Below are 17,133 nucleotides of genomic sequence, written 5' to 3'. Positions count from 1 at the left end.
GGGTAGAAACTCTTAACCTGAGAATTATAGATGATCCCTGGGAGGTCCAGGAATCTGGTGAAACTGAATGTATAATTGTGCCCACGTGTATTTTGCTAGGGAAAGTAAATGTAGTGTGAGGCTGTCTGAGGTGGAATAGAGGTGCAAGTATGTTCAGCAAGAACCTTATAGTTAAGAGAGTGAAGCATATGGCCCTTAACTCCTGACAGGAAGCTTCTTTGGGTCACAGATGGTAGGAGAGCAAATGGAAACAGCATTGTGGAAGCCACTACCTCTCACCTTTTGAGTTTGCTCCAGATTTGCTAATGAGTCCCAGTTACTCTGGATTAATTGGGTGCCACCAAAAGAGGAGATGTCACCAGACTGGGACCTGCCAGAAACAACTACTCAGCCAGGAGACTCTATTGCTTGGAGTACAGAGTGGAGAGGAATGGACTGATGTCTTGGTGGAAATGCTGATATTTGTCCAAGAAGTTAAAGCAAGGGAGGGGAACAGAAAAAAAATTCCCAGAAGGGCTATACACTCTTGGCTCTTTCATGGCAAATACTCACAGCACTGTTTATTCAAATGTGTAATAACAAGCACCAGAAAACAACATGCAACATTCTCCCCCCACCCCTGATCTGCAATCCCAGAAATAGGAGACTCATGACCATGATATTAGAGGGAACTCGTGTCCAGGAAAGGTCCTAGGTGGGCACCCTGGCAGGTCTACGGAGGCAAAGGGCAAGTGCCCTGCTGTTGGCCTCCTGCAGTAGCTAGGAAACCAGACACCTTCTTCTACCTCAGGCCCCACTAGGCAAAACGGTGATGCCAGCCCTGGTTGAAGGAGACATGAGTCCCATGAGGACAGCCCAGCCCTCTGCACTTGGCCCAGCCCAGCCCTCTAGAGGTAATAAGGTGAAGTGGCCTTTCTTCTTAGGGTGGCCATGGAGAGAGAGGCCATAGCCTACATCAAGGCTCTTCTGGCCAAGAATAAAACAGCCTCTTGAGGAGAAGGAGAAAGAGACTTCTCTGCTGTAGGGAAAGTTCTGGGCTGGGAGTCCTTGGCAAGAGTGTATATACACCCCTTTCCCTAGCTTCGGGGCCAGTTGCTAACTTCAGCCTCCAAATGAGAACAATTTATTTAGCACATTTCAAATAAATTATAAATATAGACATAGAATCCAAACAAAGTTCCAGTAGAAGCTGCTCACAGACCCCAACAGGGGCTGGCCTGAAGACAAATAAAGGTCACCCCTTTGTTCTCTGTGTCTCTGAAGCCATAGGCAATACTGTCCCCCCCTTGTCCTTGAGTAATCACGGGGACAGCTCAGGACAGAGAGAGAGAGAGTTTCAGACTTAGAAATACTCTCACCCCATCTTCTTTCTTCTCACCTCAAATCCCTTCCCCAAAATCTAAAAAACAAAATGAAAAACTTAATTCTTTCACTGAAGGACTCTGGAGCATTTGGGGATATAAATCTCATACTTCCTCTGTCAAGTGGGGAAACTGACCCAAAGAGGAAATGATTAGCCTGGAGTCAAAGGTTCTGACCCCTGGGTACCCCAGGAATGCACATGTTATTATACTATGGGTGGTGTTCAGGGAGGTGAGGAGGTTGAAGGGGTTGACTCAGTCCTGAGGAAAGACTGGCACAGGGCACAGTCACCACTGGGATGCTAAGCGGACCAGTTGGCACTAAATTGGAAAATGGCTGGATTCGTACCTCTTCATCCTTCCCTAGGCAGCCCCATGGCCAGGGCTAATTGAGGTGTTTCAAGCTGGGTAGGAGGTGAATGGTCCTTACCCAGGGAGCACTGGCTCTTAGGCCTTGGGGTCCAGAGAGGGACTGAAGGAGGTATCAGGAAGAGGAGACACACCAAAGACAAATATGGAACTGGGTCCCAAAGTGAAGAAGCACCAATAGCATCGGCCAGCCCTGGACTAGGGTGGGGCGGATAGAGGGAGAAATGAGGACTCTAAGGAATGGTAGGGCAAAGAGAGAGGGGGCACATCCTTTTGTAAAGACGAGAAGGGCAAATATGAAAGAAGGATTAGAGAGGGAGCAGGAAAAGAAAATTGAGCAGGGAGTAAGGAAGAAATGGGCCCCACCTATGTCCTGGGGCTCTGGGGCAGCTTAGCCTCATGAAGGTTCTTTGGGCCCTTTAAAAGCCCCTATCTGGCCCACAGGAATAAAATGAAGGCCTGGACAGACTGCAAAAAAGATCTTGAATGCCTCAGACGCACAAGGCTGGGGAAGGGAGATGGACAGAGAGGTTGGGGGTAGGTGAGTGGGTCCTAGACCTCACATCTTGTGTCCCAAGTGTGAGACCAAGCCCAAGGACAGGGAGGAAAGTAGGAGGTTTCTAGCATAAGTAGAGTTTAGAGTGTTGGTGGGAAGTACCCCAGCCTTGGGGGTAGGAGGACTGAAGGGATACAAGAAACTGATTCTGCTGCAAGTTTGCAGGCTTTGGTTTCTTGAAGTTGCAACTAAGTTGCAATTTATCTGCTCCTGGATGACTCCAAGCCTCATCAGGACCCTCTAAAGAACTGTTTAGGCCAGTTTGGCACCGTCATTAACATATGATGGACCCTGTGGGCAAGCAGAGGCCAGAAAAGATAGTGGGAAGCACACTGAGCCCTGGGCTGACTGGAGCTCAAACACAGGGACTAGATGACAGCCACTGGGGAAGGGTCACCAAGCCACTGCTGGGACTTCCACACAAGGGACCAGGGGGAAGGCTACCCATTGATTTCCCTTCCCCCCACTATTATTGAAGCTGGACAGGTTGATATAAAGGTAGCTGCTAGGAACCAGGCTCAGATCTCCAGTTTCCTGCTCCCAACCCTCACCTGCAGTGCAGGCTGGTTCTCAAAGGCTGTTAGGGCACAAGTGAGACCCCAAGTCAGATGCCTGGGTCCAGGCAGTGGACAAGAAGCACTGAGTTCCTGCTATCCATGACTCCAGCAAAAAGAGGGATAGGAAGCCACTGGGAGGGCTGCCCAGGTTTCCAACAGCTGACGCCTGCCCATCAGTGTCTCAAAGCTCAAAGCCCAGAATGACGGGGGAGGGGAATTGGACAAGGAGGAAGAGGGAGGTCCTGGAAGCCGGAGGTGGTTGAAGAGGTGCTGTCCAGTTCGGGAGTAGCCAGGTGGGGGCTGCTTACTGCTTTTCCACTGCTCCCTGCTCAGCTGCGCTCTCCTGGCTGGGCCCCTGGCCCTGGTCCTGGCCCTGTCCATGCCATGGGGTCTCCTTGAACACAAACCAACAGTTCCCAGCCCACAGGAAGAAGTTGATAAAGCCGAAGAGCTGCAAAGACATCGGGGGAGTTTGTGAGAATAGTAAGGGGGCACTGTGGGATGGGGCAGGGGGAAGTTCCTGTGGTAGTAGTGAGGGGATAGGGAAGAAGCACAGAGGGCTAGAAAGACCAAAAGACAAATAACTGGATATAGAAGCAGGGTTCAAGGCCATCATCCATTATGGGGATCCCTGGTGAAAGTATCTAACTCTGTCCACACCATGCACCCAAGATATAGCTTGGTCACTAGCAGAATCTGGCCTAGAGCGAAGCACCATGCAAATCATAGCAAGGAGCCAAGGGTCAGCCGAAGGCGCTTCCCACAGCACAGGTGGGGCCCTGTTAGGAGCACTTTCTGCCAGGTGGGTGTGGCAGGAGCTGTCCAAGGTGCTCCTTCCCTATGACCAGGGACCCAGCCAGGGCTATATTCAAATATTTATCCAAATTATTTTAAAACCTAACAGCAGAGAGTAGTTAGGGAAAAGTGTGCTGATGTCTCCAATTAACTTAGTAATGCATTAAAAACAAGATGAATACTCAGCCATAAAAAATAGGTAAACTAATACCTCTTGTATTAACTGGGATGGAACTGGAGACCATTCTGATGTCTCCAATTAACTTAGTAATGCATTAAAAACAAGATGAATACTCAGCCATAAAACATAGGTAAACTAATACCTCTTGTATTAACTGGGATGGAACTGGAGACCATTCTTCTAAGCAAAGTATCACAAGAATGGAAAAGCAAACACCACATGCACTCACCATTAAATTGGACCAATTGAGCAACACTTATGTGCACATATGGAAATAACATTTGTCAGAAATCCAGCAGGTGGAGGGGAAGAAGGGACGGGTACAATGCACACTATTTGGGTGATGGGCACACTTATAACTTTGAATTGAATGGTACTAAGGCAATTTATGCAACTAAAACATTTGTACCCTCATAATATTTTGAAATTTAAAAATATATAAATAAAAAATGACAAAAAACAAAGATGGATTGATGGAGAGGTGAATAGATATGTGATAAAGCAAGTCTAGTAAAATGTTAATGGCACAGTCTAGGTGGTGAGTATGTGGGTGTTCACTGTAAAATTCTTTCAACTTTGCTGTACATGTGAAAATTTTTACAATAAAATGTTGGAAGGAAAAATCCATCAGCAGGATTGTAGCAAGTTTCGGAAGGCTTCCCAGCATGCCAGCCATTAAACATTTTAGGTGTGGGCCTTGTGGAGGTCCAAGTCATTTTCAGAGCAGAGCTGAGGTGGCTGGGATGACAGGCAGCATTCGAGAAGCTCAAGGTCTCAGCTATTTACCAACTGATATGGATGTATTTCAAGGTTCTAACAATTGGGATGGCCAAACATATGCATACCAGTTGTTGGGCCTACCAGTGTCCCAAAGCTCCTTTCCAGTCTGGAGGACTAAGCAGCAGTGAGCCCCTTGTCCCTCACTCTGGGTCTGCTCCCAGCTTGGAGCTCAGCCACAGCCCTGTGCCCCACTTCATGTGCTCACATGTGCACACACACACCGTGTAAAACAGGCAGGATGAGCGGGAGACAGCACAGAGAGCATGCCTAGAGGTGGGGAGACAAGAAGGGAAATGGGAGGCAGAGTGCAGAAGGAGGAAGGAACAGGAGGCTAAATGGCTCTCAGGTCCCCCTCATCTCAGATGTCTTCTCAGGGTCAGCCAGGGGCCAGCAGCCAGCATCATGTGCAGGGTGGGAACCAGCTGCAGGTGCAGGGGATACCAGCTCTGGGGACACTCTCTCTGTTCCTCTCAGCACCTGCTGGCCAGGACAGGCCTGGGCAGCTGGGATAGTACTGCCCCCACCCCAGACCCCTTCAGTGGCTGCAGTCTCACCACGGAGATGTTGGCCAGTCCCATGGAGGGCGTGGCCCCAGCACTGCACACTGCATCCTCTCCGTGGCACACGGACATTGCTGCCGTCAGGCTGGATGGCCGTGTGGCCCCCTTGACATCAGTCAGGCCCTTGCCCCAGGCAGCTGCAGCTACCAGCCAGAAGAATGTGAAGGAGACAGTCACACAGAAGTCCTGGGAGGAGCAAAGGGATGGGAAGTACACTCAGAAAGGCCCTATGAATCCCCATTTCTTTCCCTCTTTTCCTCTTGCCCTGATGTAGAACGCAGGGGTCTCAGGACAGCCACCTCTTCACATCCTACCCAACACCTAGAGCCCAGGTCATCAGGGGAATCAGGGGACCCAGACTGTCCTGAGGAATCTGTTCACTGCCACCAAAGCAGTCCTGCCATTCAGGCTGCCTGTGCCCTCAGGTAACAATGTACCAAATGTACCATGGCATCTGCTGGTCAGCCTCCCCCCAAAACCCATTCACCCCAAGAGTGGGGCCCAAACTCCCAGCTTTACCATTGCTCAGCTACAAGTGGCAGCAGTGGGCAGACTACAGAAGGCAAATGGGGTCCCCTAAGGCACCCCTTCTGCCTTGCATGCCTGGAATAGGAAGAGACTAAAGAAGAAAAATATTAATAATAGCTATGACTTATTGAGGCTATGTACCTGATACATTTTTTTTAAAAGACAGGTAAGAAGATTCAGCCAAGATGTACCAGATACTTTACATGCATTCTCATTTTATCACCAAAAATCACTATAAGGCAGGTATTATTTTATCCCCATTTTATAGTTCAAGAAACTGATTTAGAGAGGCTGAATATCTTGTCCAAGATCACACAGCTAGTAAGGATAGTGCTAGGATTTGAAACCAGGCAGTCTAACTCCAGAGTCTGCTTATTTATTTATTTATTTATTTAGAGACAGAGTCTCACTCTTTTGCCCAGGCTAGAGTGCCGTGGCGTCAGCCTAGCCCACAGCAACCTCAAACTCCTGGGCTAAGGCAATCCTTCTGCCTCAGCCTCCCAAGTAGCTGGGACTATAGGCATGCACCACCATGCCTGGCTAATTTTTTTCTATATATGTTAGTTGGCCAATTAATTTCTTTCTATTTATAGTAGAGACGGGGGTCTCGCTCTTGCTCAGGCTGGTTTCGAACTCCTGACCTTGAGCAATCCACCTGCCTCAGCCTCCCAGAGTGCTAGGATTACAGGTGTGAGCCACCGCCCTCAAGCCAGAGCCTGTTTCTTTCTTTTTTTTTTTTTTTTTGAGACAGAGTCTCGCTTTGTTGTCCAGGCTAGAGTGAGTGCCATGGCGTCAGCCTAGCTCACAGCAACCTCAAACTCCTGGGCTCCAGTGATCCTTCTGCCTCAGCCTCCCGAGTAGCTGGGACTACAGGCATGCGCCACTATGCCCGGCTAATTTTTTTTTTTATATATATATCAGTTGGCCAATTAATTTCTTTCTATTTATAGTAGAGATGGGGTCTCGCTCTTGCTCAGGCTGGTTTTGAACTCCTGACCTTGAGCAATCCGCCCGCCTCGGCCTCCCAAGAGCTAGAATTACAGGTGTGAGCCACAGCGCCCGGCCACAGAGCCTGTTTCTTTATGCTACTATCGTGCCTCCTGCTCACAGGAGCAAGTGACAGGAGGTTGACAGAAGCAGAGGTTCCACATCTCCCTGTGTCAGGGACCCAGGAAAGCCACCTGTACGCCCTCCCCTCCAGCTCTGACCTCAGCCCCCAATAAACATCTCCTCAGTTTCTCTGCGTGACTCCTCCTGGCCATGCTCACTCACCACCAGTGGGAAGCGCTTGTTCTCCGTGTAGAGGTTGTGGAAGCGCAGGTAGAGGACCAGGGCAGCCATGGTATAGAAGAAGGAAAAGATGCCAAGGGTCACAAAGAACTCAGCAGGGGCAGAGAAGTCCCCCATGAGATGCATGGTCTTGGAGGTGGAGTCATCATCACACAGGGGCATCTCATACTGGATCCGGTGCAACCTAGAGGTGGCAGGGGAGGACATCCTGAGCTCAAGCAGTCTTCTTTCTCCCTGCCCCAGGAGTAGTCCTGTGCTAGCTCTCACCCCGAGACTCTTACAGAGCGAAGAAAGGGGTGGGTCATGTAGGAATGAATATTTTTGGAGGGAACCTTGCAGTCAAGACAGGTACTTCCCAGAGTTCCAGTCAAACCCTCAGCCACCACTCCACACTCATCTACCCTGCCTAGACATGTATTTCCAAGTATCTCCTAGGCCCTTTAGGGCACCACACAATATATGTAGTTCTTCTATTGTGGGTAGCCAGACCACCAGGCAGATCAGCTTCATTCTGCCCCTGGAAAGCACAGGCCTGCAGTGGCAAGTTAAGGTGGGAACCACCCATCCTCTTGCCTTATTTAGGCTCTCCAATGAGACTATATTAGACAAAATAAAGAGAAAACCACAGCCTATTATGTACAAGAGACAGTTAATCTAACTTAGGTGCTGATACTAGAAATTTCTGAAAAGCTAAGCCCTGATCCATTCTTCTCTGAACATTTAAGCTCCCTACTCCCTAAGCTCCCAAATACCCAGAAGAGAGTATTCTTTTCTACCTCCTGGTCAAGATGTGCCTCCTTGTATTCTGGTGGTACCAGGTGAGCATCTCACTTCGACTGTTTACTTCCTTACCTTCAAGGCAAAGAGGAGGCTGCTGAGGGTCAGAGAGACCTGCCCAACTTGCCCAGACCCTTGTACGCCTCCATACCAAACTGCATGGATTCTTTCTGTCTGAGCCAGTGTGACCTGCTATTGCTCGTCTATGGACTGGCACACTATCCTAACAACGATCTGTGCTTCTCTTATGATTTTCTCTGGTCAGTGTGTCTGAAATTGCTAAACGGCAGAAAGGACCCAAGTCTTATAATTCTATATGAATCTGGAGTGGCACACAAGTGGTCTTTAGGTTTCTGGAGGAGGAAGAGACCAAGCAGGTCCTGCCCATCCAGAGAGAGAGGCTGTGCGGGGTCAGGACCAATTCAGGCTCACCTGAAGGGATAGCCGAACGAAACAATGATGGAGCTCACATCCTTGGCTTCGTTGTTGCAGCGAACCAGGGCTCCTGTCTCCCCGCTGTAGGAGCCGCAGGACCCGAAGGCGAAAATAGCAAAGAGCTGAGAGAGAGTAAAGCCTCTTTCAGAGTCAGAAGGCCTCAACTGGCCAAGGTAATGAACCACCCCCTGACTTTCAGCAGGTGCAGATGTTGAGGGTGGGAGTCAGAGGGAATGAGGATTCCCTTTAATGAAGCTCCTCCTGGGCAGAGACCCATGGTTTCCATTTGCCTTCCAGCTTCAGGGTGCTGTGTTCATTGCACAGCATGCTGAACTAAATAGCCAAATGAATAAGGTTGACTTTGAGTGGTGTCTGAGAGGGAGGGAGATGAAGAAACAGAAAATAAACAGGGCCTCCTTGGGGACCACAGGTAGCCTCCTTAAGATGATGACTAACACCAAACCTCGGCTATTCCAGGCTTTTGAAAACTTCTAGCTCAAAGCTAGACTTGAATTTCCTCCCCAAAGGAGAGGAACCCTCAGAAATAGATTCCCCTGCACCAATCTAGATCAGGCACGTCTGGAATGCTTTTCATTTCTCCTTTGATCTACTCATCTGATCTCATTCCTTGTTACTAACTTCCAGTGGTTTCCTGCCTCTGTGGAGGTATAGCTGGAGGGGACAACTTCCATCAAGAAGGGGCCATGCTGCTGTCCCATAGTACTGCCAGCCTAATTCCTCTTCCCCCAAAGGCACATTTCCTTCCAGCAATAGCGCTGGCTAGGCCTATGCTCTCAGTGCTGGCTGGAGCCCAGAGAAAAGTACCTTCCACTTCCCTTATCAATCTCCACTCTTTCCCCACTGGTGTTTCCCTTTGTCATCTGTTGATACTGCCATTTCTCAGTGTTAAGGACCAGAGGCATTTCAGATTGCTTGAATTGCTTTCTTCTCCACCTTTCATCACATTTTATGACACCTCTTGTCTTGAGTGAAATAAAATTTCCTCATCCTGTGATTTTCAAATTTCTTTCTGGGAAACATGAAAGTTTCCCAGAAAAGGACCTGAGAAATTGGAAACTCTTATCCTCCCACATCATCTGCTCAAGCCCAGTTTCCTGTGCATTTATCTTTGGCTTATACACAATGTAATCATTCTTACTAAGCAGCGAGCTGATTCTCTTATTTATTTTCTGTATGTTTCTCTGTGACTCAGTGTCTTGGACATCAAGCACCTAGAAGACAGCTAATCTACACCCCAGTCCTGCATCCAGAGTCTGAATGGAGTTGCATGCACTTTATTTTGCTAATGCTTGTTAGTTTTATGGAGTGAAAAGGGACTTGGATTAGGAATCTGCAACTCTTGGTTCGTGTCCTGGCCCTGTCGCTAATTAGCCAAGTGAGCTCTCATAAGTCCCTCTGCCCTCTAAGTCTCAGTTTCCTCATCTGTAAAATGAGGGGTTTGGAGTAGATCACCTGGAGGCCTTTTCCAGCTCTGGAATTCTCTCACTCTCTGTGAGTAATGCAATGCTATCAGTATGCTCTTGGCCCGGCTTGCCATCAGCTGTGCTCTGCCCCTGGGAGGTGTCCAGTGCCACTGCCCTGCCTTGCATCGCCTGGCCTGGCAGATCTCCACGCTAGATCAACTGACCTCTCTCTAAAGGTCATAACGGGCACCTCTCTGTTTCCAGGAGTTTTATTCCAGACCAATGAGAATTGTCTCCAGTTTTAAAGACATCCAGGACAGAAGACAGCATAATGCCTCCAATGCCTACATGACATTCTCACTCGAATTAAATTATGGAGTCTGTCAGAGCCCTGTCTGCTCACCTCTTGACGGAGCTGGAGAGAAGTCACTCAAAGCCTCTCCCTCATTACCCTTTACGAACTCAAAATTGCCTCACTGGCCTAACAGTGGAACTTCTCTAGCTTTTCCTCCAGGAATTCTCTAATCTTTTGTCAGCTCTGTGGCTCTCTGATTGGTCTTCAAGTTCTTTATTCCTCTCAGATTCTGGTGCCCAGAACTGGACACAATTAGGGTGTCACATTCTAGGAAGGGCAGCACAGTTGGATGTATTTTTACCCACTGGCAGTTAGTCAGTGAATGGCTCCTTGTAGGTCCCCTAAGAAAGTAAGTACTCATAACTTGAGGGCGGTGAACAGTCAGTTATGCTGTCTTCTTTTCACCAGCACCCTATTGACAGGCACTCCTGAACATCTACAAAAAGAGGACATTTATAGAGCATCTACTATGTCCCAGGCACTGTTACAAGTACAATCATTTAACAGTGGACAAAAGAGAAAAAAAAAAATCTGTGCTCATGGAGCTCATACTCTAGAGCTGCATTATCCAAAATAGTAGCCACTAGCCAAGCATGGCTATTGAAATTAAATCAAATTAAAATTTCAGTTGAGTCATGCTAGCTACATTCCAAGTGCTTGATAGCCGCATGTGGCTAGCCGATACTATAGTAGATAGCGCAGATTATAGAACTTTTCTATCATCACCAAAAGTTCTGCTCGTCTAAACGTTGGTCCTGAGTTCCGACAATCCCGAACTCTGCTTTCTGGTTCCTCAGAAGACAAAATATGCCCATAATAACTTAAGTATTAACTTTTCTCTTCTATTCTGATTATTTTAAAGTCAGGAATTTCTAAATATCTTACATATATGATAATTTTTTATTTACCAGCATATATGTTCAAACCTAAATGCTATACAGCCAGCTGGTGCCAGATAACAGTTTGCTATGAAAGTGCAAAATGGGGAAACCTGAGTGGAATCGCACAGATTCATAGAGCACCAGAACAAAAGAGATCTCAGAGATTATCAAGCCCAGTCTCACTTCACAGAGATGGAAACTGAAGCCTCAAAAGATGATGTGACTTTTCCAAAGTCACATTTAGCTAATGTAAGAGCCAGGCTTAGAATTCACATCTCCTGATTCCCTGTCCAGTGCTCTTTCCTCTTCATTCATTCATTCAACATTATTTTTTTTTTTTAGAGACAAGTTCTCACTCTGTCACCCAGGCTGGAGTGCAGTGGCATGATCATAGCTCATTCCAGCCTAAACTTCTGGGCTCAAGCAATCCTCTCATCTCAGCCTCCCAAAGTGCTAGGATTACAGGTGTGAGCCACCATGCCTGGCCATCATTTATTGAGCATCTACCTTGTGCCAGGTGTTGGAGATATGAAGATGAATAATACTTGGCTCTTGCTCTCAAGAATTCATATCAAGAAAGGAGTGTCATGTTAACACAAACAAATGACAAAACAAAGTCCTGTATCACAGAGTTATTAAGGCTAAAGAAGAGGCCGGACGCGGTGGCTCACGCCTATAATCCTAGCGCTCTAGGAGGCCAAGGGGGGTGGATTGCTCAAGATCAGGAGTTCGAAACCAGCCTGAGCGAGAGTGAGACCCCATCTCTACTATAAATAGAAAGAAATTAATTGGCCAACTAATATATATATAGAAAAAATCAGCCAGACATGGTGGCGCGTGCCTGTAGTCCCAGCTACCTGGGAGGCTGAGGCAGCAGGATTGCTTGAGCCCAGGAGTCTGGTTGCTGTGAGCTAGCCTGATGCCACGGCACTCACTCTAGCCTGGGCAACAAAGTGAGACTCTGTCTCAAAAAAAAAAAGGCTAAAGAAGAGATCTCTACCATCTGCACTGAGGACCACAAGGAGGGGAGTCGCTCTGTTCCCTCAGGTACAGGAGCAGAGAAAGATACCCTCTCCTCCCCAACTCTATGGCCCCTAACTCTCCACTTTTCTTCACAATTTGCTTTCTTCCCTAACTCTACCAGGTGATTGAGCCACAGGGAAGAGAGGGAAAGAACTGAGACCACCCCTGTTACCAAGTACAAGGCTCTGAGATGAGCAAACTAGTCATAAAGAACAGCAGCCAAGGCAAGATAGAGGCCCTGAGACAAAAGGAGTTCTAGAGTTCTGTTGCCACCCAGCCTTCTTCCTCTTGGACTTGCATTGCTTGAAACAGCAATCAAGGGTCACACTCTGCCCTCTATCTCTTTCTCCTCTTGCCTCTGCATCTCTTTTGCAAAGATGTCAGAATAATCTTCCCAGTTTAAGGATGAGGCTCCACTTTGGTGCTGCTTTGCTTGCTGGTGATAATTCTGTGTCAGTCCTAACATTAACATCACCAGTTAGTGCAAAGCATAAGAAAGACAAGTTCTCTCCTCAGATCCTACCCCCACAATTATCTCTTTGGTTTTATGGACTCTGATGGTGTTCAAATTCCCTACACGCATTTAAATAATTTATTTTCATTACAAAGACCTCAGACCCAAATAAGTGACTCTGGTGCCCTAAAGGTGAATTGTTGATCAGAGGCACACCCAGCTAAAGGTAATATGACTTATTTATAAGCAAATGGTGGCTAAGTCTCTCAGAGATTCTTTTGTACCTTACCATCAAACTGAGGATTTGGCAGTGACATTTGAATAATCCCACCAAAGGACAAGTCTTGCTGGACAATCTGCATAAAGGGGGAAAGTTAGGGGAAAAGGGAGGTTCAGGAACAGAAAGGAAGGGAACCAACACTTACTGAATACCTCCTGGAGTGCCAGGCTCACTGTGGTCTCCCAGAGTGTTCCAGCTTTACAGATATATACCTTGTAGACCCCTCCCAGAGAACCTATAAAATAGGTCTTGCCCTCATTTACAGATAAGGAAACTGAGGCCCATAAAGAGTTCATCATTTACCCAAGATTCCAGGGCTGGAAAGCAGACGGGACTGAATTTCAATCAAAGCCCTTCTGACCTCAAAGTTTGCCTTTTTCTTGTTTGAAAAACTACTTCTCCAATAATTGGTATATGCTCAGGTTATTTTGCTAGCTTATTATAGACTTAGTGAGATTCCAGTACTGAAATTGAGGTGAGATTAGTTAATTTCTCAATTTTAAAAAGACACTCTAAGCTAAGCTCCTGACTAATAAAAGAATAACATTACTTTCTTTTCACAAGGATTCCAGTAAAACCTTTGCTTTTTGGTAATAATGACAACAAAAGTTTTCAATAACCATTACAGTAACTGCAAGATTTCTTTTTTCTTTTTTTCCTTCTCCAGTCAGGAGCAAGCAGAAATGAGGGGAAAACGCAAATGACATTTCCACTGTCATTCCTGGTGCTGGTCCCTGTGTACTTTTATGTTACCTCATCTGCAGAGCTTCAAAGCAAGTGAAAGAAAGTCATGTCCTGAATTCAGGCTACCCGGGAAGGCAGTAAAAGCAAATCATATCTCCTTATGATGCCACCCTGTGAATGAAGGTCAAGTTCAGAGTCTAGCACAGGCCCCAAGGATCCCCTCTGAGAGAAAGGGGTCTCTGTTTTACATAACCCCATTTCTAAGAAGTTGAAGATCATAAGTGTCGAATAGGTCTTAATTCTTAGGGCATCAGTGCTGACCCTGGAAGGAGACCAGATCAATTCACTAGGCATTGCTTTGTGCAGCTTTAACAGAAATGTTGGTGGTGGTGGTGGGGGTGAGGGGAGTGGAGGAAAGGATAGCACCATCAAAGAAGGAAGCTTTTCAGAATCTCCCCAGGGAAGATGAGTCTATCGTCTAAGAACCTCATTGTTTCCCTCATCCCTAGACAGCTTGTCTCAAATTCCATTAGAACCATTTGTCTAGAATGGTAAAATTGGTCTCTTACATTTCAGGTTCTGCTCCTCTGGATGGCTCATAATGGCTCTCCTTGTTTTGGATGCCAGTCACTCAGAGCCTTAATATCATTCTTATATGGCCCCCTCTGGTACTTGAGTGGTCGGTCAGAACAGGGAAGTCGCCAGCAGTGAAAGAGTTCAGTCAGGAGTTAGTCCAACTGCCCTTGAGGCAGCAGTGAAAGTGGAAATTCCGCATCAGGTCCCAGAGTTTGCACTTGGGAGCTCCCAGACTGGACTTACAATCCCAAATGCACTACTGCCCCTGAATTCCATTTGATTCTCATCCAAACTATGATTTAGAAATTGGTGACACAATGCTCATTCTTGTCTCCAGTGAGTTCAAAGCCCTTTAGAACTCAATCCTTCTCAGTATTAATGGTAACATTCCCTAGCTGAACTATGTGCTGAGAGGACATTAACTGAGTTATCCACTGGTATGTGGATTGTCTAATTTAAAAATCTCTTCTGCAGTAGTACACTAAATGCCCCCAACAAGTCTTTATGACTTGAGAAAGTGACTACAACTGTCCACATTCCTAATTTACACCCAGGAGGCCTTGGGTACTGAAGAACAGAGATCACTTCAATGTCTTGAAATATCAGTGAAGCTGAGATGGTATTTCCACTAGACCATAACAGGGGAAACTGAGGACCTAGGCAAGTGATTTTTTTCAAGGTCACAGCGTAAGTCTAACCTAGGGCTATATTGTAGCATGGCAACCCATTCAAGGCACAAGGAGGCCCTAGGGATGATCAACATCTGACTAAATAACCGAAGTCCAGACAAGTGAATTGTCCAAGGTAACACAGCTGGAAAAGGCAGGTCCAGGTTCGGAACCCAGTTCCCCAGCTTCCTAGATCAGTGCCTTATCTTATTCTACATGCCACCTCTTAGCCATGCTGTGGTTTTTATATTAATTTTTTTCTTTTCTGTAATTCTAGAGCCATAAGCTATGTTCATTCATTCGTCCATTCCCTCACTCGTTTACAGGAACCCAGATTACTCCAGTGACCTCAACAAGGAACTGTGAATTGGGAGCCTATCCCCTCAGTCTACCACCTCCAGGATTATCCAAGTGCTGGTGGGTTTGGAGGCAGGATGGGGTTTCCATCGCCTGCCTTCTTCCCTCCTTTGCCCTCCACAGCTTTCTTCTTGGTGTACAGCGGACCTAGTCCTCTTGGTCGTCCTCCCCCCTCCTGCCACCAAGCAGTGGTATGTGCAGGATCAGAGTTCTGGAAAGGTTACACCCGGGTCCTCTCGCCCTGGTGAAATGTGAGCACCCTGGGCAAAGGCTCCTTGCACATAGAAGGACTGAATCCGGGACTCCACATGCCTCGCTCCTCACCCTTCTGCCACCAAGCCCAGAGAAGCAGCCCTAGCCCGCCCCTCCCCCGCCCACCTGTCGCCGCCCCCCACCCTTCCGCTGTGGCCCGGTCGCTGCACCTCCCCAGCCCCCACTCTGGCCACATTACTTCGGGTCGGCGTCACAGCCCAGGATCCAGAAATAGCCCGGGGCTGGGGCAGCGACTCACCCACTGGAGAACTTTGATGAAGCCCAGCGGCTCCTCCAGCCGCCGCCAGCGCAGCCCCACGAGCAGGCGGTCCACCTGCGGAGACAGCCGGCCAGGGGTCAGGGCGGTGGGAACCACGGGAAAGCGCCGGCCCCCTTTCTCCCGCTCGCACCCGGGCCAGGTCGCGGGAGGAGGGTCAGGCCCGACCCCTAGAGGGGGCGGTGAGAGACCCCGCGGGCCCGCGGGGAATACCTGCTGACGCGGCGACTTGTCGGCGGTTTGGCTGGGGCTCTCGGTCGAGGACATGCTGGCGCGGCGGGGCTGGGGCGCGGCGCCGGGGCTCGGCTCGCTGGCCGGGAGGCGGCAGAAGCCGCGGGCGAGCGGGGGGCTGCCGGCTCGCGGCGGGGGAGGCGAGCGGTGCCGGGGCGCGAGCGGCCGTCGGCGCGCCGGGACCCGGGCTGGCTGTGCGGTGTCGGGGCGCTGCTGCAGCTCGCGCTCGCCCAGGCCGCGGCCGCCGCGGTGCCCGGCCCGCAGCAGGAAGCCCCCGAGTCCGATTCAAACTCCTGTCAAACTCGCGAGCGAACTTGGCAGCCCAGTCACGTGGCGCGCTCGCCAGCCCTTCTCCCGCCCCCTGCGCTCGCCGCGCTCCGCTCGCCGGGCGCCTTAAAGGGACCTGTGGCTCCTGCGCTCCGCTCGGCCGCGGGGGCTCAGGGTCTCCGCCTAAACGCCCCGGCAGCGCCGACCCCGCCGCGAGAGTCGGGAGCGCTGGGACGCGCGGGCTCCTCCGCTACCTTTCCCTGGGTTTTCCGGGATTCGGAGCTGCTCGGCGGCGCCGTTTCTCCTCCTCTTCCATACCATACTACTCAAAAAGATGTCCCCAAGGCGTTACCAGGGCTAAAACAAGGCTCTAACCCTTACGGTGAACACACGCTTGCTTCCAAGGTCTTCGCAGGCCAGTACAGGCGGAAGGGCAAGAGAATATAAACTGCCCACTTTTTAGTCTGTCTAGGTAGGTATTGTTTTAACTTTTCTTTTTTTTTTTAACAGCGAAAGACATTGGTATGTTAGTGATGTAAAAGCTACTGATTTTTCAAAAGGGTCAACTTCATGTCCTTTAAAATGGTCGTCACCATTTAAATGAGTGAAATTAAGTCTTTGAGGAATGGGGGGGGGCGCAAAGAATGTAGTTTGTATTGGAAAGTTGACATTGTTGCATTTTGGTGACTTTAAATCGTTCTCTAATTTTCCAAGTGTTTCGTAGGAGTGCGCAGTCGTGCATACTATACATTCGGTTTACGGAACGTAAATGTCAGTAAGTAGTGAGAGGTTAAGTGATTTGTGCAAGGACACTGAGTGAGCCAGTGCGCCACGGCCAGGAGTAGAGAACAGGTCCCCACTTCCTGAGAATTGGCTTGTAACTATGTATCCATCTCATCTTAGTCACTCTAGGAGGTCCCCACCTAGCACCAAGAATGAATACTTTTTAAACAAACATTTGGCTATTATCTATACAATTCATTCCCCCACTGAGTAAGTGCCTACCCAAAGTTGGGGGTGGGGGGAAGTGGGTGTAGGAGGTCGCTCCGGCTGGATCAGGCCACCTGGCCTTGAAGGAAACGTCTCCAGTGGATTTCCACGCAAATCTAGGCTGAACAAGGAACAGCTGAGTCCCCAATCCAGCTCTTAATAAATTGTTCTGACGTCTTAGGTCCCTATTCTACGGAATAGGGATACAAATTTTTGTCCCACTTA

At 48.6% G+C, this 17,133-nt stretch overlaps 1 protein-coding gene across 1 annotated transcript; it reads right to left on the bottom strand.

Annotated features, from left to right (window-relative positions):
* Positions 1-514: 514 nt before the first annotated feature.
* Positions 515-15,744, bottom strand: SYPL2 (synaptophysin like 2). The gene is made up of 6 exons (XM_012751705.3): positions 15,634-15,744; positions 15,403-15,477; positions 8,187-8,311; positions 6,960-7,161; positions 5,154-5,345; positions 515-3,294 (listed from the first exon to the last, which is right to left on the bottom strand). Exons 1-6 carry the CDS (start codon positions 15,685-15,687, stop codon positions 3,148-3,150), a joined length of 795 nt encoding a protein of 264 aa, XP_012607159.1. The 5' UTR covers positions 15,688-15,744; the 3' UTR covers positions 515-3,147.
* Between the last annotated feature and the right edge of the window lie 1,389 nt (positions 15,745-17,133).

Source organism: Microcebus murinus, chromosome 2, assembly GCF_040939455.1.
Source record: "Microcebus murinus isolate Inina chromosome 2, M.murinus_Inina_mat1.0, whole genome shotgun sequence".
Taxonomy (NCBI): domain Eukaryota; kingdom Metazoa; phylum Chordata; class Mammalia; order Primates; family Cheirogaleidae; genus Microcebus; species Microcebus murinus.
The sequence above is the reverse complement of the archived record's forward strand: the minus strand, read 5'-3'. Positions and strand labels throughout refer to the sequence as shown.